A 19,731-nucleotide genomic window follows, 5' to 3' on the forward strand; every position below is an offset into this window, starting at 1 on the left:
AATGGGAGATTTGGAGACTAGCTTAATCCATACACGAAAAACATGTAGAATAGAGCAAATGGTAGCAAAATGGCTTCATCGCTCTCGGGACAGCGCGGCCAGGTGAGTGGGGTTTCTGTGGAGGGAACACCTAGATCACTCTGGTCAGAGACAGCGGCGGGCTGTCCCCAGAGAGTGGGGCTGGCAGCCTGCAGCGCCTGCCCGGTGCTCCTGCCCTTCTTGGGAAATACCACACAGAAAAAGAACAGCAGCAGCGTTTGTAAGCACCCCCTTGGCTCCCAGGCACAGATGCTCCTGCCTTGCTGTGCTGTGGGGAAGCACATTTCTTTTGTGAAGAAGAAATGCAGGACTGCTCCATGTGACACTTGCTCTTCCTGAAGGTGGGACCAGGCTCCTCTTTGTGGGCCCACATTTTTGGGCAAGGCTAGGTTGAGTTACCAGGGATCCTGTGGCTGCTTTCCTTCCCTGAGGTCTGAGAGTGGACGTAGAGTGGACACAGGGTGGACATTCAAGGGCTGGTGCGGATCCCAGCAGGAGCTGAGAGCCTCACTGGGTGAAGGGGCTGCTGCTCCCTTGGGTGGAGGTCCTGGCTGGCGCCGGGGCACCCTGGGCCTCTCCTTGTGTGTGGCCAGCGGGCTGGGCTGACTGGGGAGCTGTGGCCACGCCAGCCTGATGTCCGCAGCTCCCTGCAGAGCCCAGGGCATCGCTGCGGCTGCAGAGCTGGGGCGGTGCTGGCCTTGGGGAGCCCTGGGAGCAGGGAACGGTGTGGGTCCTCTGGGAGCAGGGAACGGTGTGGGTCCTCTGGGAGCAGGGAACGGTGTGGGTCCTCTGGGAGCAGGGAACGGTGTGGGTCCTCTGGGCACGCTGTGCATGGCTGTGCCCTGTCCGACGGCCGCTCTGTCCGCAGGGGCGGCATGGCAGCGATGGACAGCGCCGGCGAGGGTGCGGCGCAGCCCCCCAGCCGCGCCAGGGTGACCCTCACGGTGTACAAGGACCTCGTGCTGCAGCACTACGGCTTCGAGATCTGCCCGGGCCTCCCGCTGACCATCGCCTCGGTCACCGCAGGTGTGTGCGGCTCCCGGGCTCCGAGGTGCGGCTGGGCACGGGCTGCTGGAGGGGCTGTCTGCCTTCACCAGGGGTTTTGGGGTGCCTGAGCCCCGAGCACAGCCTGGGTGCCTGTGCAGGACAGCCCCAGCTCCCACAGCCCAGCGGGACCAGCGTCAGATCCCCACGGGCCCTCCACCTGGGCTCACTCACTGCTCACCCTCATGATGCAGAGAGCAGCTCAAGGCAAAGCTCTTCCTGCTGTTTAATCTGAAACACAGAGGAAGAATTTAATCTTATTCTGCTGTGGTCACGGTGATCTGAACAGAGCCTGGGCTTTCAGCCCGGCGACACAGGAGCTGGGTGCAGGCAGTGCTGAGGTCCAGCGGATCAGCTCCTCTAGCTATGGAAGGGATGGGTGTAACTCAAAAACGGTGATTCTGTTTCTTATTCATATTTTAAGCTTTTGATGGGTGCACAAAACTGCGTGGCTTTCAGCTGTTGGTGTGAGTGGACAGCCCTGTGTCTGGGGGCTGGCTGGGGCTCTGGCCAGGGCAGGTTCCCTCTGTCAGCCCCACTCCTCTTTATGCCCCTTCCCATGTGAAACACGGTGAAATTACCTGAGAGCCGTGGGGAGTAAGAAGTGGGATTCTTTCTGCTGTGCTTCTCCCTTCTCCTGATCAGAAAGAATCAACATCTTACTGAAGCTGAGGCACAAAAAACCTGTCCTTTGCTGGTGGGAGCCCAGGCTACATGGCCCATGCTGGTTCCCATTGTGGTGGGCTGTGACAAGGGCACAGGCAGACCCTGGAGGGCTTTCCATGGGGCAGAGGGAGTCTGGGGTGGGGGGCAAGGACACAGGCAGGGAGCACCATGGTGTCAGCACCCAGTGTCCTTCCACCCCTTTTGTTTTGCCGGCCGGGTGCGGTTGCAGGGGAAGGGCAGCTCAGCCGAGTGTCTCTGGACGTGCCTGGTGCAGGTGTGGCACCTGGGGACACCGGCCAGCGCGGGCCCGGCAGTGCCGGGTTCCCGGGCGGCCCTCCCGGTGTCGGCGGGCTCTCCCGGCCGGTTTTCCCGGCGCGGGCGGCGCCGTGCCCCGCGCCGAGAGCGGCCGGGCGCTCACGCCGCGCCGCTCCGCAGGCAGCACGGCGGACGGCAAGCTGCAGCCGGGTGACCAGCTGCTCATGATCAACTCCAGCGCGGTGGACGGGCTGTCGGTGGAGCGGGCAGCCAGCCTCATCAGGTGCGTCCCCACGCGTGTCCCGGGCGCAGGGCTGCGGGTGGCAGCCGGGCTGACCGCGTGTCCCTTCGCAGGGACGCCGGTGACGAGCTGCTCCTGACCGTCCTGCGCTGCACGGCAGTAAGTGGCCCTTCCTCGGCACCGCGGGCACGGGGCAGGGGTGGCTGGGCTGGCTGGAGGCTCTGAGGGGCTGGTCCGAGCGCCGGGGTGCCCTGAGCATCCTCTGCTGTCACCCGCACCCTTGGGTGGGCAGCGGCTCCTCGCAGCCCCGGGTGCGGGGCCGGGGCGGTGGGATGGGCTGCGGGGACAGACTCTGCTCCGTGCACCCTGGAGGGCTCGGGAAGTCCAGAGGTGCCCGGGGGTCCTCCCAGATCCCAGTCTGTGTCCCCATGGCAGGGTGGGGGCACGGCACTTGTGGCAGCGAAGGCCTGGCTCTGCCTGGAAGCTTCTGGGAGAGCACTGAGGGGTTCTGCTGCTGCTCTCGGGGACCACCGCGCTTTACAGAGTGCTTGTGCGGAGCTGTGCACGCAGGCGGTGCCCTGATGGCGTGCTGGGTGGCAGCAAGGCCGGGTGGCAGCAGCGCCCTGGTGACCGGGGCAGCTCTGGGCAGCCCAGCAGGGCGGGATGCTGCCCGCGGGCAGGGCTGTGTCCAGGGCTCTCTGGCCAGGCTCTCTGCCTGCCCCGGTGAGGGGCAGCCCCAGGGCAGCCCCGGGTGCGGGGACACAGCCGGGCACAGCAGCTGGCTCCCGTGCGGTGACACTGGCGGCGTGGCACACGGCACACGCGTGTCCGCTCGCCGGGCGGCCAGGGCCGGCTTCAGCCGCTGCCCGGGCAGTCCTGGGGCCGTGCAGGGCTGGGAACGGAGGGGCTCCGCAGAGCTCCGCTCCTCGAGGGTGCGAGCAGCCAGGAGGAGCGGCCCCGGCGCGGCGGTGAGCCGCACCCCCGCCCGCCCCGGGGCGCTGCCCCGACCGAGCTCCGCTGTCCTTGCAGGGTGGCCCCAAGTCGTCGTTCCTGACCGAGGAGAAGAGGGCGAGGCTGAAGACCAACCCCGTCAAAGTGCGTTTTGCGGAGGAGGTGCTGCTGAACGGGCACTCGCAGGTCAGGGCGGCGGCCGGCAGGGACGGGGACGCGAGGCTCTCCCGCGGGCGGTGTGGGACCGGGGCTCGCCGTGCCCGTCTGCCCTGGCCGCGGCCCGGCAGCCGCTCCCGGCTGCTGCCGGAGCTGCTAGGGGCAGGGACGGAGCGCTGGCACCTGCAGGGGTTTGCCTTTGATGAGTTTACTCGGACTGATGGAAAACACCGCCCGCACCGCTCCTGCTCCGCTCCCGTCAGACCTGAAACCATTCCCTGGCATGCGGGAGGCGGCTGTCCTCTCCGAGGTGCGAATCCACCCGTGCTGAGGTGCGGGCGGACAAATCCTGCCCCGGAGAGGAGAGGAGAGGAGAGCGCTGATGTGTGCGCCAGGTTAAGGCGCTGCGGGAGGAGCTGCTGTCCCTCCTGGGCACGGTCTCTGCTCAGGGCTGTCACTGGGCACGCTGCTTTGCTCTTAGCTGCGGCTGCTCTCCAGCTGCTCTCCCGTCCCTGCACAGCTGTGCCTGGCTCTGCGGTGCGCTGGCTCACGGCTCGCTGGAGGCTGCTGCAAACCCAGCACGGGGCTCTGCAGCTTCTGCCAGCTGAGCTGGGAGCCCACGGGTCTGCCCGTGCTGGGCTCCCTGTGGCACAGCTGGGAACACGTGTGTCCTCCCCGGAGCGTGAACAGCTCCTGAGCATCTCCTGCTCCTGTGTAACTTTCTAAGCCCACTGGGGTCAGCTGGGAGTCATTTGCTCTGTCGACCTTTCCTTGTGTCTTTCAGAATGAAAAACCCCTGTGGTCAAAGTGCCCCTTTCTGCCTCCCTGCTCATTAGTGCTGCTCGTTATCCGGGTCTGACCGAGCCTTTCTGCTCTGTAGCAATGACAAATCACCCCCTGGGCCCTTTTCCTTTTCCCTTTCTGTCTGTCTGCTGCTCCCTGTCGCTGGTGGGACTCCCTGGTGCTGCTCAGAGCCCTCCCGGGGCAGGGTTTGCTCCCTTTCCCCTGCACACGGGCAGAGGTGCAGCCGGAGGTGCCGTGGGTGTCACCTGCCCGTGTGATTGCGCGTGGGGACCCTGCTCCTCCTCCTCCCTGCAGGGCAGGGCAGGGTCGGCTGTGCCTCCAGACGGAGCCTGGGATCCTTCCCTTCCTGCCTCGCCTTTGCCAGGTGTGCTGGGGCAGGTGTGCTCGGCTGTCGGGGGACAGCAGGGCGCTCCTGCTCCAGTAGATGTGACAAACGCCCCGCTGGCCGGGCAGGGGCTGCCGGACGGGCGGCGGCCCAGGCAGAGCTTCGGGCAGGGCTGGCCGCGGGACAGGCAGACCCGAAATCACCCGCAGAGCCTGCTTTTCCTCCAGCGGGGCCGTGTCTGCCGCAGGTCCCGGGAGCTGGAGGCCGGGCACGCCGCCCAGCCCGGAGCCCCCGGCCCCGGGCCAGCCCCGGACCCGGGGTGGGTCCCAGGGACTCTGGAAGGGACCTGGTGTGAATCTAAGGAGGCAGCTGCGCAGGGAATGCAGCACCCTGAGCCTCCCCAAGCCTCTGCCAGCGCTGTGCTGAGCTGATCAAACCTCTGCAAGCGCAGAGCAGGGACACGGTGTTTAGATTGCCATTCATTAAATGACGGCACGAAGGCAGGAGAAATTAATTCGGGTGCTGGGGTCCCACTGGTGCTAGATTCCCTTTTCGCCACCTGGATATGCAACCTGTTTTGAACAGTGAAGAATTAGCACAAAGGAAGAGTAAATAAATGTGTTGCATGTTTATGATTTCTTTCTGGAAAAGCACTATGCAGCACGGCAGCCCTGAGTGCTTTAGGGCTGCTCTCCTTTCCGTCGGCTGACGCACGAAGGCAGCCAAAATGGGTATTATGGCCCTGAAAACTGTAGAGCCTCCAGTTTCAGTAAATATACTGCTCTTGTCATCCTAATGGAGCACGGCTAAGTGATCCTTGTGGCGACGGGAAGGATCCCAGCGCTGCGTTCTGCAGTGAAACCCGACCCTGCCGGCTGCGAGCATGAATTGTTAATGAGCCCCGCTGCTGTCCTGCCTCCGCTTGCTGCAGAGCGATGATGTATTCCTACATCCTGAGCGATCCGCCGGGGACAGGCCCCCGGGGACGCGGGCAGTGTTTTTAGCCCTGCCCCGGCAGCACGGGAAGGGTGAGGATGTGGCTAGCAGGGTTAGGACGAGCGCTCAGGTGTTTAGGTAGGATGTGTTTAAGCTTTCAGTGATTTGGTCTTTTGAATATAATCCTGCTAGGAAAGGAGTTCCTATTAGGGCGAGGTTTCCAATAGTGAGGCAGGAGGTGGTTTTGGTAGTATTTTTTGTAATCCTATTTTTCGGATGTCTTGTTCGCTGTTGAGGCTGTGGATGATGGAGCCAGAACAGAGGAATAGTATTGCTTTGAAGAAGGCGTTGAGATATGGAGGAAGGCTCGTTCGGGGAGGTTTAGTCTGAAAGCGGCTGCTGAAGCTTCCAGCGTTAGCTCGTGGCAGCTTCTGACAGGTTTCACGGCAGGAGAGGAGTCCCTGCTCCGCCCTGGTGACTGGGTCTGACCCGGAGAGTGGTGATAATCTGTGCAGGTGTTAAATCCCGCTGTGTGCTGGCTGCGCAGGCCTTCCCCACAAGGTCACTGAGGGGAGATGGAAACGGCGTCACTGTCCTGGAGCTGGTGGAGACTCGTCTCACCAGAGGCGTGATGTGTTTGGTTAGTTAAAGAGCCCCAAAGTTGGGCTAGGAAAAAGAGCAGCAGCGTTCCCTTGTTTTCCTCAGTGGCGGCTGCAGCAGCTTGAGCCCCAGGAACGGGTCTGAGAGGAGCAAGGCAGGAGTCAGAGGTGGTTTGTGTTTGCTCTGGCAGCACTTCCAGGGGGTGTGGGCTCTGTCTAGAGGGCTGTGAGGTTTGTAATGTGAGGCACAGTGAATGAAGCACAGGAGAGACCATCTCAGAAACCCCATTCTTAGCCCTGGGACTCTCTTGACAAGTGGATGAACCCTTTCAGTGGTGGGAGCAGCGTGCTGGTCCAAGAATATGACAAGGACATGCTGAGAGGAGCTTGAAAGTGCAGAGTGACCCTGCCTAGCCCTGAGCAACCGGGGGAGTGATGGTGAAACTGGGAAGGAAGGTGCAGGCATTCCCTCTGGAGGGGTGAGGAGGAGGGCTGAAAGGGGCTCAGGCTGCCCAGGAGGGCAGAGGCCAAGTGCCCAGACACTTCTGCAAACCCCCAACAGAGATGTTCTCGCTGAGGGTGTCCCTGTCTTGTGCCACGAGTTTGGGACCTATCTCAGGACACCGTGGTGGCATCTCCTCCTGCCTGGGAGGTGCCAGGGTTGCAGATCCAAGGGCAAGGCTCTCAGGAAGCAGCAGGGTGTGTTTGCCAGGCTCTGTGGCACTGGCAGCACCAGGGGGCTGGTGTCAGCGTGGGGATGCGTGCTGCTCAGTGAGGGAAGGGCCTTTTCTGGAGGCACTGCTGGGTGTTGGGGATGAGCAGGGAGGATGATTTCTGCTTTCAAAGCTTCCAGATGCTGCTGTGCTGGGGGCTGCCAGGCTGCAGCTGCTGCACTGCCCCGAGTGTTACGGTAAGGCACTTGTTGTGCTCTCCTTGTGCTGCTCTGTGCCAGAAGCACAATCAGGAGTAAACCTTGCTGCCGTGGAAGAGGGTTGCTGAGGTGGAGAGGAGGATTTTCTGGGATGCCAGGCCGTGCAGTGCCAGGCAGAGCAGCTGGTGCCCGCAGGCTGGGTGCCCCAGGGTCCAGCTGCTGCTTCTGTTCTGCAGGGGAGCTCCCTCCTGTTCATGCCCAATGTCCTCAAGGTGTACCTGGAGAACGGACAGACCAAAGCTTTCAGGTTTGAGAGGAGCACCACCGTGAAGGTAAGGAAGCTGGGCAGGCTGTTCCCACCACCCCAGCCCAACCATCAGCAAAGGGGCAGGCAGGGCCCTTGCAGCCCCCTGGCTGCACTGACCAGCTCTGCTGGCTCTGCTGGGATTTCTGAGCTCCAGCCTCATTTCTGCAGGGGTAAGGGTGTTCCCCTCTGGAGACATGAGCACTGATTCCACCCCTCGGGTGAAAGGGCAGCACACGAGGGAATGATCCTCCTGAACAAAGGGTGATCCTCCCTCAGACCCCCCTGAAAACACGGTGCTGCTCTGCAGAGCCATGGATCAGCCCTCCCCATGCCTGCTGTGCTTGCACACGGCCTTACACACCTCCAGTTTGTCTGGCCTGATCGCTGTAGCTGCTCAGTGTTTATGTTGGACGCTAAGATTTGGCCATGGCCAGTGGCTGGAGGTCACAAATCACTTTAAGGACAGCTGGTGTCCTGCAGCGGTGCAGGTGCTGTGGGAGAAATTCACAATGGACAGACATTCTGGGGCTACCAGGCTGAAAGAATATTAAAGGGAAACACAAAGAGACTGAATTTATCATGCAGTGAAAACTTCCCTCAAAAAAGGAGGACTCTGTCTAGCTCATTCAAGCTTCACAAAACCATTGTGGTCTCTCAGGCAAGTAAGTGTCTGCAAGTCTTTTGACTTGCAGAATCTAGAAAAATAAAATAGTAAAAGAAAGCAAGGAGGTGGAAAGGAAAGGAGACTTGTAAAGAGATATTTGAATGTCTGTCCCCAAGGGTTTAATTTCTAAAGGATGGATTAGCTCTTTGTCTTTTGTTTGATTTGCTCAGCTCTGAAAGGGAACAACTTTTCCCAGTTTCTGAGAGCAGCCCTCACAATTGCCCTCCAGAAACATCTAAATGAGTAAAATGCTTCCCAAGTTAGGTGTTTTCAGAAATTCCTCTGTGTCTTGAGACATCCTGGCTTAAAACTGAGGTGAGTCAAACATTTATGCTTGCCTCAAAAGGCTTGAGTGAGCCCAAGGGCTTCTGTTTCAATTTGTGCTCAGCCAAGCCTGAAGTGATATTTACTTTTTGCCAAAAGTAAACCTTTTTACTTCAATGACAGTTAGAATATTGACAGAATTCTCTATTACAAAGTGAAACACCAATTTCAGTCAGATGTAAGATTTTTACAATTATGGTCTCAAATTCTTGTTTATTGGAGAGAAGTGTTCTTGACAAGTTCTTTTTAGGTTTTCCACAAATCATAGACTCACAGACTGATTTGGGTTGGAAAGGACCTTAGAGACCATCCAGTTCCAACCTCCAACCTCTCACTTGCTTCAAGTCCTGTCCAGCCTGGCCTCGGACACTTCCAGGGATCCAAAATGTTGTAGAGTTCTAGAGAGCTGGAATAACAAACAGAACAAACACTTGGGTCGGGGGTGACAGAAAGTGCTCAGCGCCTCCCAGCTGAAAACTGTACAACTCTGAGTGTGAGGCAGCTCCAGGAGATGGCTTTGATACCTGTGACACCTTGGGGTTTTCAGCTCACCCACCTTGTCCTCCTCCTGCTGGGGTCGTTCTGCTCTGTCTGTCCGTGCCCCTGCAGTTCTGCAGGCTGGGGCCGTGCGGTGCCACCCCTGCAGCAGTGCTGGTGTCACAGCTGAGCTCTGTGTGACCCCTGTGCCCTGCCAGGACATCGTGCTGACGCTGCAGGAGAAGCTGTCCATCCGCAGCATCGCCCACTTCGCGCTGGTGCTGGAGGAGCAGTACAACCTGGCCAAGGTCCACCTGCTGCACGAGGAGGAGCTGATTGCGCAGGTGAGCAGAGCCCCACGGCCCAGGAGAGAGGCCAGGGAGGGCAGGGGAGCCCAGAGCTGCAGGGCTCAGCACAGGGCTGAGCTGGGCTCGGCCCCAGTGGTGCCATCCACTTCACACCCCCCTTCCCTGGGGAAGGGCACTTTGGGAGCATCCCGAGTCCCACACACAGCGGTACCCGTGGGCCAGTGTGCAATGGGTGACATCGTCTGTGCCACCCTCAGCCAGAGCACTCAGGGTGAATGCCCCAAGGGCAGGGGCTGCTTGGGCTGAATTCTGAGTCAGTGCCTTGTGTCCCGGTGCACCAGGCCAGCCGTGGGATCCTGCTGCCCCTGCAGCCAGGCAGGTCTGTCGGCAGGAGCTCTGTGCTGGTGGGTTTGTTGGCTGGCAGCCCACTGCAGAGGGGTCCACGGAGTCACAGAATACCCCAAATGGGAGGGCACACACAAGGATCATCACTTCAAGTCCCTCAGTGCTGGAGCTGTCACAGCACTGAGCACGTGGGTCAGAGGATTTCCGCTGGGCAGGATTTGCCCAGAATAAAATATGCTGATGGATAACTCAGTCTTGACATTGTATTGACATTACAGTGATGATTCGGGGGTCTGTTTAGGGCTGCTGTGTCTTGTGACTGCACTCCAAAGCAGAGCAGCCTGCCCCTTCCCCTGCTGTTATCACACAGCCCAGACCTCTGCCCTGGTCACACTGCAAGTGTTTGGGATCAGTGGGTATCTACATAAAGTGTTGCTATCAAAGGGCTTCTGGGCTACTGCAGGGAGAAGAAAAAAGCAGATGAAGACTCAGAGATAAAATTGCAAGCACTGGCAAAGAATCCTTGTGTTTGTTGAGGTCAATCTGCACCATCCCCGTGCCAGGGGCAGTAAACAATTCCTGTGGTTTGCAGAGCAAAGGCTCAGCACGCACTCCTGGAGGGAGGGCTTGTGGTGTGATGCCCTCTCTCTGTTGCAGGTGGTCCAGAAGAGAGACTCTCATGACTACCGCTGCCTCTTCAGAGTCTGCTTTGTCCCCAGGGACCCCCTGGACCTCCTGCAGGAGGACCCAGTGGCCTTTGAATATCTGTACCTGCAGGTGACACTGGGGCATTCCTTGGGAGTCCCTTCTCACCCCATTCTCATTTTTGCTTTAAACCAGAGCGTGCCTCAGACTGGCTCAGCTGTGTGGAAATGCAGAGCACTTAAACTCAGGGCATTTTCATTTGATTTGCCTTAAATTCTTACATCAACTCCTATGCTTGGCTGCTGATATCCCTAACTGGCTGCGTGGTGTCGTGTTGGCAGTTCTGTGCTGTGCTCCTGCTGGCCTAACTGTGCTGTGTTTGCCCCAGAGCTGCAGCGACGTGCTCCAGGAAAGGTTTGCTGTGGAGATGAAGTGCAGCGTGGCGTTACGCCTGGCTGCCCTGCACATCCAGGAGAGGATCTACGCATGTGCCCAGCCGCAGAAGGTGTCCCTGAAATACATCGAGTAAGGCACAGATTTCTGTGCTCCACTGTGGAAAGCAGGAGAGCCCCAAAAGAGGCATCAGCTCGCTGCCTGCCCCGTGTGTGCCCTGCACAGGAGGTCAGAGGGGACTGCAGCCCCTCGGCTTGCTGCTCCTTTAGGGCAGGGTGGCCTCGTGGGCTGCCCTGTGCTCAGCCCACTGACCTGCCTGAGACACAGAGTGAGCTCCTGGCTGTGTCCCGAGGCACAGGAGGATCTCTCACAGAGCCAGGGATGTGAAACTGCAGCTCTTTCCACACAGTGGTGCTTACCCAAGCTGCTCCCGGCAGTGTTGGTTGGTTGGAGAGAGGGTGTAATCATCAACTCTGCACCCACCAGAGACATGCCAGAATACCTGCTTTGGGCAGTGGTAGATCCTGTGAAGTACCGGGATCTGTGGGGAAATGACCAGAAAATGCTTTCAGGAGGAGCAGGTGTGCCCTGCTGCACGCTGCTGCTCTGGGACTGCACCTGCCCAGAGAAGCCCCTGCTCTAGGCAGTGGTGATGAGCTCGTGGTTAATTACCAGGCACTGGGGTGGTGACCAGGTTAATTACCGGGCACTGACTGCCTCCTGTGCAGCCAGATGTGCCCAGCTGTGTGCAGGGAGTGAGGGTGAGGCAGCTGCAGTGCTCTTACCTCACAGGTGTGTAATGCTTGGGCTGAGTAAGCCCTCCAGCAGCACACCTGGCCCACGCTTTGAGTCCAGGAAACTGATCATGCTGAAGTGTCATAATGTTGTCACCAAAGCAAGGTGCATGCAAGGACAGGATCTCCATCCTGTGGATGGTGAGGGGAGCTGGGGACTGTCCTGCTGATGAAGGCTGTGAATTCCCTCCTGTGAAGCCACGTGAAAATGGCCATTCTGCACCAAAGTGCACACTGCCCAGCCCCGCTCCCGACCCGGTGGCAGGTGCAGGTAGCAGTGGGTTTGAGCCAGTGAGGCCATGGGTGGGTCACAGCCCTGCAGGGCTCTGCCCTCCTCTGCCCTGCCTATGCTGCGCTGCTGGGGTCAGCAGGGCTGGGGCCCCCTGTGCTCCCTTCCCTCTCTCTGCCAGGAGGGACTGGGGAATCGAAAACTTCATCTCGCCCACCTTGCTTCGGAACATGAGAGGGAAGGACATCAAGAAAGCCATCAGCTACCACCTGAAGCGGAACCAGGTGCTGCTGGACCCTCGGCAGAAGGTAGCCCCAGTCAGGGTGTCCTTGTCCCTGCGTGTCCCTGGGGCTCTCTCTGCCCACGCTGTGCCCACGCTCCCTCATCTCCTGCATGCTGCTGCCAATGCTGCACGCTCAGCGGCCGTGGCTGGCCCAGGGCCACTTGGGCTGCCTGGCCACGCTGAGCTGGATGTGCTGGCCACGCTGCAGCCCTGCAGCACAGGCTGTCTCCGTGCTGCAGCTGCCTGCAGCCCTTTTCCAAACCGTGTTTCCTCTCTCGCCAACGAAGCACGCGCTCACAGCAGTCCAGGTGCGCCTGAGCTACCTGCAGATCCTGGGGGAGCTGAAGATGTACAGTGGGAAGATCTTCAATGCCACCATGATGGTATGAGCTGTTTGTTATGGAATGGCTTTGGGCACACACTCCTGTTGGCCACACTGCTTCTCCCTGTCCTGGGATGTCCTGGTAGATGTTGGTAAGGGGCTGTGCTGGAGAAACCCAGCATAATTCCACTGAAATCTCCACAGCACAGACCAGCCCACAGAACAGCTATATGTGTGTTTTCTAGCTGGGCTCTTGCTTTTCAGATAAACCCTGCCTATCATTTGTGTGGTATAAAGCACTTGAGAAATCTGGGCAGGCTTCAAACTCTTGAAAAAGATACTGGAAACCCTTAAACCTCACTGTAGAAAAGACCTCCGCCCTTTTTACAAGAGGTTTCTTGGGTTGGTGATTTTTCTGCCTGTCCCCAGCTGGGTCTGTGCTGAGCTGTGTCCCACAGGGAGCACAGCAATGCTGCTGGGCCTGTACCAGAGCAAGACCTCACCCATGGTCACAGTAATGCTGAAGTTTACACCTACATACCAATTGAACAATATCTGCCAGATTATATGTCCGTTCATTCACTTTTCCTTAAGTGTCTCACCCTAACAAAAAGCGCTGATGTATTTTCCAAGCCCAGAAACATCTCTGTGAAGTTCCTACCCTGCAGCAGGTCCCACTGGGTCCATGTGGGGACAGCCTGGGCTGCCAGGTGACACTGCTGACAGTGACCACCTGCTGCCAGCCACACCCCTGGGTCTGCCAGGTGCTGCAGCATCCCTGGGGCCACCCGGGCCCGTGGGAGGCTGCTGGTCCCTGTGTGGGGGGAGAGAGCAGGGAGCGGGCTGCTGTGGCAGCCCAGCAGCAGGAGAGGCAGTGCTGGGGTGCCCCAGGAGCTCGGGGGGCCGAGGGGCCCTGCCCAGGCTGCATCAGAGGTTCAGCCTGTGCCCCTACAGCTGCAGGACAGGGAGTCGTACGTGGCGCTGCTGGTGGGCGCCAGGCACGGCGTCAGCCAGATCATCAACAGCAAGCTGAACATCGTCACCAGCCTGGCCGAGTTCCCCAGCATCAGCAGGGTGGAGCTCAGCGAGGAGTCCGAGCGAGTGAGCACAGTCAAGATCTACCTGCAGGACCTGAAGGTGAGCACCTGTGTGGGACAGGGCAGTCACCTGCACCGTCAGCTCTTCTCAGAGGCTGGCGGTGTCACCAGGGTAGAAGGCTTAGAACAGACGGGAGGGAAAGCTCATGGGAAGGAGCAAACAAATTGCTAGAGAGAAGTGATTCTTCCTGCTGGGGAAAAGGGATTCTTCCTCTATCAGTGAGATGCAACAAAGGCACAAGGGGTGAGAAAAAGAAATTACTCTTCTTTGTGCCTCCTGCAAATCAGACTGAGGGAAGTATGAGAGAGAAGGGGTGCCTGTCCTCATGCAGCCTGTTCCTGCTGACTACAGTACAAACAAGATTTGTTTATTCTAATCTTTTTTACTCTTTTCTCCCCCACACCTCTGAAAAATAAAACAAACCAAAAAAAAATAGGTGCTTACTCTGCTGCTGGAGTCAAACAGTGCAAAGGACCTCGTCTGCCTCATTGCTGGCTACTACAGACTCTTTGTGGACGCAAACGCCTCCATATTTACCTGGGGAGAGAAAAACCAGCAACTGCACCGTGTCTCAGCTGAAGAAGGTTTAAAAAACAGCCTTTTTTGACAGAGGATGGGAAGGAAGTGGGTGGATGACCCAGCTCAGGGGAGCAGCAGCCCAGGGCTGTGTGGCGGCAGCTGCGTCTTGTTAAGGCTGGACTTGGTCTTTGAGGGTTTTTCCAACAAACACTCGTGGCGGCACGATTCTGTGGCTTCTGCGGGCCTGTGGGGCCGAGGCTCGGGGCCAGCTGGCAGCTGCCCGGCAGCTCCGGGTGCTGCTGCGGCTCCATCTGCCCCTTCCCGTGCTGGCTGCGGGCTGGCGAGGGCTGAGCCCCGGGGCCAGCGGGGCAGGGTCGGGCTGAGCCCCGCGCCACCCGCAGCACGGGCTGACAGCTTCGTTCCAACGCAGGGTACGAATCCCGAGCCTGCAGCGACTCCGAGGACTCCTGGGGCCCGGACTCCGGCTCGGGGAGCCCCGCGGCGAGCGGCGGCGCGGCGGGGCCGGGCGAGCCGCGGGCTGGCGGCGGCGACCCCGCCACCGACAGCGCGTCCGAGGCGTCCGACTCGGCCACCAGCGGCAGCCGCGGCTTCCAGAGCAGCGGCTCCAGCGACTCGGTGGCTGCGCTGGAGGGAGCGCGGCTGGAAGGGCCGGAGCGGCTCCAGCCCCGCGCGGCCGTGCCGGGGACGAGCGGCCCCGACGGGAGCGGCTCCGACGGGAGCGGCTCCGACGGGAGCGGCCCCGCCGGGAGCGGCTCCGACGGGAGCGGCTCCGACGGGAGCGGCCCCGACGGGTGCGGCCCCGCCGGGAGCGGCTCCAACGGGGCCGGCCCCGCGGGGCTCCCCGAGCCGGGCTGCCCCAGCCCGAGCCACGGCTCGTCGCCCGCGGGCCGCGGCTCCGGGGACAGCGAGCTCGTCCTGCGGCCGCCGCCGGGCTTCGGCGACTCCAGCTCCGAGGAGGAGTTCTACGATGCCGCGGACCGGCTCAGCCCTCCGGAGGCGCTGGCAGGTACAGCCGCGGGTGCCGGGCTGGGGTGCTGCGCTGCTGCCGCCGGGGCTCCTGCGCGCTCCCCGCACAGCGCTTAGGAGCTTCCCCAGGGCTTTTGAGGACCTTTGACTCGCCGTTCGCCGCAGGCCGCTCCTCAGCACCCTAGCAGTGACAGTGCACGGATTTGTTACCACGTGCAAGTGCTGAGAAAACTCAGTTTTCAGCGGGGTGGCATTCTGGGATCTCTGCTCTCATGCTCTCAGCTAAGGAAAGAGAGCCCAAACCTGTAAAACACTGTTACATGAGCCCCCAAGGACAAAGGTCATGCTCAGGTCAGAGGCTGGTTTCAGAGCTGCATCAAGGATTCCCAGGGCTGGGCAGCTCCCTGACTATTGTATTTTCTCGGAAATTGGAGTATTCTTGTTCCTGGAGTAATCAGCTCCTTCAGTATTAACAGGGCCTCCTAAGAATTTAATTCATGCCACTAGAAAACTTTTGGCTTCCATAGTAATGCGCAGTCACTGTACTGTGTTCAGGCAAAAAACTGTTACTGTGGAAATTGTTACCATCTAAATTTCCAGCTGGGAACCTCTGGCCGTTTCTGTGTGGTGATATGCCTACAGCTGTGGGCAGTGCTCTTGTAGTGCTGCTGCTGTCCCCAGATTTAACTGGGGAATTACAGCCACACCTGCCTTCAGGTGACGCTGCCTGCTCATCACCAGCCCTGGCCTTCAGTCCCTGTAGCCAGGCTCTGCCTTTCTCTTCACATCCAGCTCCACATAGATTCTTGATCATGAGAGACCATTTCCTCTTGCCCTGAGAATGAGGCATTGCTGCTGCACTTTCATGCCTGTGATTCCAAGTCCTGTGCCAGGAGCTTTTTGGCCCACTGTGTAGGCATGAGGGTATTCTGCTGCCCAGGATTACTTCCTGATTTCCATGTTTTCTTGCCATCAGGCTATGATACAGCATGCTGGGAGGGCACAGAGAACTCCTGCATCCCAAAGAGGCTGAGGTGCTACAGCCTGGGGGAGAAGCCACCGACGAGGGAGAGGCAGGGGCAGGAGAAGGAGCTGACCTACACCAGGAGCCTGAGGAAGAGAAGGTCTTTCCTGAAAACTGTTTACACCTCACAGGTCAGTTTCCCTGCAGCTCTCCCAGGCTCCACACAGCGCTGCTGCTCCTGGCCGCCCACTCAGCCCTCGACAGAGGACACAGGGAAGGACACGGAGATGGGGATTCCTGCAGGCACGGAGCTCAGCCCTGACCTGCTGGACACGCAGCCTGACACCACGGAGGCAAAGTCGGTGATGGAATGGCTGGCTTCCTCCGTTTGGAACCTTCACCATCCTGCTGAGCAGTGTGGGGAGGAGGACAGCAGCCCCCAGCCGCAGCAGCCCCCTTTGCTGTCCCTAGAGCCCCTTCCCCGAGCTCCGAGCAGAGCTGCCCAGGAAGGCTCCCCAGGGCACACAGTTCCGGGGTGTCTGAGCGAGGAGAGCCGAGTGCCCGCTGCAGGCTGGCACACCCAGGGGCCACAGGAGGACGGGGCTGAGGTGGTGGCCGGTGTTGTGTCCTCTGCTGTTGCCTGCCCCTCTGAGGAGCTCCTTCTGCTGCCACCGGCCCCTGGCCCCAGCACAGCCCCTCCCCGGGAGCTGGCCCAGGACCGGGGGCTGCTCCGTGACAACGTGGAGCCTTCCCTGGCTCCCTGTCAGGACAGCAAAGCTGATGCTCAGGGGCACGCTGATGGTCAGTGCCCTCCCAATGGTCAGGGCTGTGCCCCTGGTCAGTGCCCTGCTGATGGTCAGTACACTGCCGATGGTCAGTGCCCTGCTGATGGTCAGTGCCCTGCTGTTGGTCAGTGCCCTCCCGATGGTCAGTGCCCTCCCAGTGGTCAGTGCCCTGCTGTTGGTCAGTGCCCTGCTGATGGTCAGGGCTGTGCCCCTGGTCAGTACCCTGCTGATGGTCAGTGCCCTGCTGTTGGTCAGTGCCCTCCCGATGGTCAGTGCCCTCCCGATGGTCAGTTCCCTCCCGATGGTCAGTGCCCTCCCAATGGTCAGTGCCCTCCTGATGGTCAGTGCCCTCCCGATTGTCAGTGCCCTCCCAATGGTCAGTGCCCTGCTGATGGTCAGTGCCCTCCCGATGGTCAGTGCCCTCCCAGTGGTCAGTGCCCTGCTGTTGGTCAGTGCCCTGCTGATGGTCAGGGCTGTGCCCCTGGTCAGTCCCCTGCTGATGGTCAGTGCCCTGCTGTTGTTCAGTGCCCTGCCGATGGTCAGTGCCCTGCCGATGGTCAGTGCCCTCCCGATGGTCAGTGCCCTCCTGATGGTCAGTGCCCTCCCGATGGTCAGTGCCCTCCCAATGGTCAGTGCCATGCTGATGGTCAGGGCTGTGCTGATGGTCAGTGCCCTCCCAATGGTCAGTGCCCTCCCAATGGTCAGTGCCCTGCTGTTGGTCAGTGCCCTGCTGTTGGTCAGTGCCCTCCCGATGGTCAGTGCCCTCCCAATGGTCAGTGCCCTGCTGATGGTCAGTGCCCTGCTGTTGGTCAGTGCCCTGCTGATGGTCAGTGCCCTCCCGATGGTCAGTGCCCTCCCAATGGTCAGTGCCGTGCCAGCAGCAGCTGCAAGGGAGCCGTGTCCCGGGCCAGGAGCCGACAGGGGGTGAGTGGGGAGGCCCTGCGGAAGGTGCACCAAGGGCACGCGGGGTTCCCAGACACAGCCCAGCTCCTGGCAGACTGCAGCAGTGCCTCGGGGGTCCTCACCCGCCTCTCCTGGCTCTCATTAGGGGTGAGGGCAGCCCCTGTGTCACCCAGCCCTGTGTCACCCAGCCCTGTTTCACCCAGCCCAGTGTCACACGGCCCAGAGTCACATGGCCCTGTGTCACCCAGCCCTGTGTCACACAGCTGTGTGTCACCCAGCTCTGTGTCACGCAGTCCAGTGTCACCCGGCCCAGTGTCACCTGGCCCAGTGTCACCCCGCCCAGTGTCACCCAGCCCTGTTTCACCCAGCCCAGTGTCACACAGCCCAGTGTCACCCAGCCCTGTGTCACCCGGCCCAGTGTCACCTGGCCCAGTGTCACCCAGCCCTGTGTCACCCAGACCTGTGTCACCCAGCCCTGTGTCACCCAGCCCTGTGTCACCCAGCCCTGTGTCACCTGGCCCAGTGTCACCCAGCTGTGTGTCACCCAGCCCTGTGTCACCCAGCCCTGTTTCACCCAGCCCAGTGTCACCCAGCTGTGTGTCACCCAGCCCAGTGTCACACTGCCTGCAGGACAGGGTGGATGTCCCACCGGAGCCCTTGGCCTGTCTGATGGCCAGCGGGTGCAGGGGGGCTGGTGCTGGCGGCAGGACGATGCCAACCTGCCCTGCTGGAGCGGGCTCTGGCAAGGAGCTGGCGGGCAGCTCAGGGCAGGGCGCGGGGCAGCCGGGAGGCGCAGGGAACGCGGCTGAGCAGCAGCTGCAGCCTGCCCTGGCTTCTCTTCCCGGAGAGCAGGCGGCAGGGCGGGGGAAGGAGCGCTGCCCGGCCCCGTCTGCCGGGCTCTCCATCCCCGCGGTGCCTGTGCCCCTGCGGGAAGGAGCGGGAGGCTGCGGGGCTGCGGGGCTGCGGGAAGGAGCCGGGGGCCGCGGGGCTGCGGGGCTGCGGGAAGGAGCCGGGGGCCGCGGGGCTGCGGGGCACTCGCTGCTCTGCTCCCAGCCCGGGGAGGGCGAGCCGAGCCCTGCGCCCCCCGTCCCCGCCGGGGCCTCGCCAGCCCCAGCGGGGCTGCGGAGCTGCGGCTGCCGCCTGCCCTACATCAGCTGCTTCCCGCGGCCCCGCAGCCCCGGGGAGCGCGAGGCCAGCCCGCCCGGGCTCCCGGGGCCGCTCACGGCCCCTCCGGCCGGCCGCCCCGGCCCGCCCCGGGGCCCCGCAGGACGCTCCGCTCCGGGCGCTCGGGCAGCTGCCGCGCCGGGCCTGGCTGAGCCCTGCCGGCTCCTCCCGCTTCCTGGCCCGCACCGTGGAGCTCCAGGCGGTTGTGGGGAAGCTCTGTGCTCCTCAGCGCGCAGAGCAGGGTGTGCAGAGCGAGGGTGCCCCGGGCTGGGCTTCCCAGGACCTGCTGTCCAGCTGCCAGGCACTCCTGAGCGCGGAGCAGCCTCTGGCCGAGCTGCAGGGAGCTCTGAGAGCCGCGTTCGACCGCCCGGTGCAGCTGGCGGTGAGCTGCTTCCAGCTGACACACTGCCGGCGCTGCGGGCAGCGGCAGCAGGAGCCGGGGGCTGCGCTGGGGGACGTGGTGGGCACCTGCCAGCAGCTGGTGCAGGCTCTGCGCCAGCAGCTCCACGGGCAGCTCTGCCCTGAGCTGGGCACCGAGCTCCTGGCCCGCCAGCTGCAGCCCTGGCAGCTGCCATCCTGTCTGCTGCAGCGCTCAGGGCGTCCCCGTGGCTGTGACGGGCGGCGTGGGGGCACGCCAGGGCACTGAGGGGACACAGATGTGTGCCCTCTGTCCCCTCAGGCTCTCCCCGGGCATGTTTAGCCAGGATGGCCAGGCAGGACGTGCAGTGCTGGCAGCCATGCCCCAGGTGCTGCTGCAGCACCCTGGTGTGTGTCCTTCAGGGCTCGTGCCCTGCCTCCCACGGGCCGTGCAGGTGACAGTCCCACGGTGTTCCCTCGGCTGCCTTTGCCATCCACGGGGAAGAGCGTGAGCCTTCAGCCTGCCTGTCACCCGCCCTGCTCTCCAGGCAGGCTCTGGACTAAAGGCATTCAACCCCCCCTGGCAGAATGTGAAGGACCCCAGGTGGCTTTCTCCACCCTCTGGCCGAGGGAACACAGTGATTCCACATTCAGCTGGTTTTCCTTAGCCGGAGCAGGTCGTGCCAGCCGTGCTGGTATGCACTGCTGCTGCTGCCCCGGGTGAGAGCGAGACATACCTGCCACCTCCTGCGAGGCACCTGCCAGCTCCTGCCCACCTGGCCGTGCCTGCTGAGGAAGGGCGAGCCGACACCGTGACGCTGCGGCCAGAGCTGTGCAGGGGCTCCCCGGCCAGAGCAGCCCCGTGCCCCTCCCGGCAGGTGCTGCTCACCTTGGCCAGGTGTGATCTGCAGCAGTCTGGCCGTGCCTCCCCACGGGGCAGCAGTGCAGCACCTGTGCAGCGAGGGCAGAGCCCGTC

At 61.4% G+C, this 19,731-nt stretch overlaps 1 protein-coding gene across 1 annotated transcript; it reads left to right on the top strand.

The window, feature by feature from the left end:
- Window position 1: 1 nt before the first annotated feature.
- Window positions 2-19,013, top strand: FRMPD1 (FERM and PDZ domain containing 1). The gene is given in 22 exon segments (XM_077790453.1): window positions 2-102; window positions 908-1,065; window positions 2,185-2,287; window positions 2,359-2,404; window positions 3,275-3,458; window positions 6,895-6,926; window positions 7,124-7,219; window positions 8,878-9,003; window positions 9,970-10,089; window positions 10,346-10,482; window positions 11,555-11,681; window positions 11,944-12,039; window positions 12,933-13,115; window positions 13,513-13,660; window positions 14,026-14,622; window positions 15,559-16,451; window positions 16,857-16,999; window positions 17,210-17,413; window positions 17,843-18,177; window positions 18,244-18,469; window positions 18,471-18,949; window positions 18,952-19,013. Coding segments are annotated over 22 exon segments (4,596 nt in total).
- Window positions 19,014-19,731: the final 718 nt, after the last annotated feature.

Source organism: Lonchura striata, chromosome Z, assembly GCF_046129695.1.
Source record: "Lonchura striata isolate bLonStr1 chromosome Z, bLonStr1.mat, whole genome shotgun sequence".
Classification (NCBI taxonomy): Eukaryota; Metazoa; Chordata; class Aves; order Passeriformes; family Estrildidae; genus Lonchura; species Lonchura striata.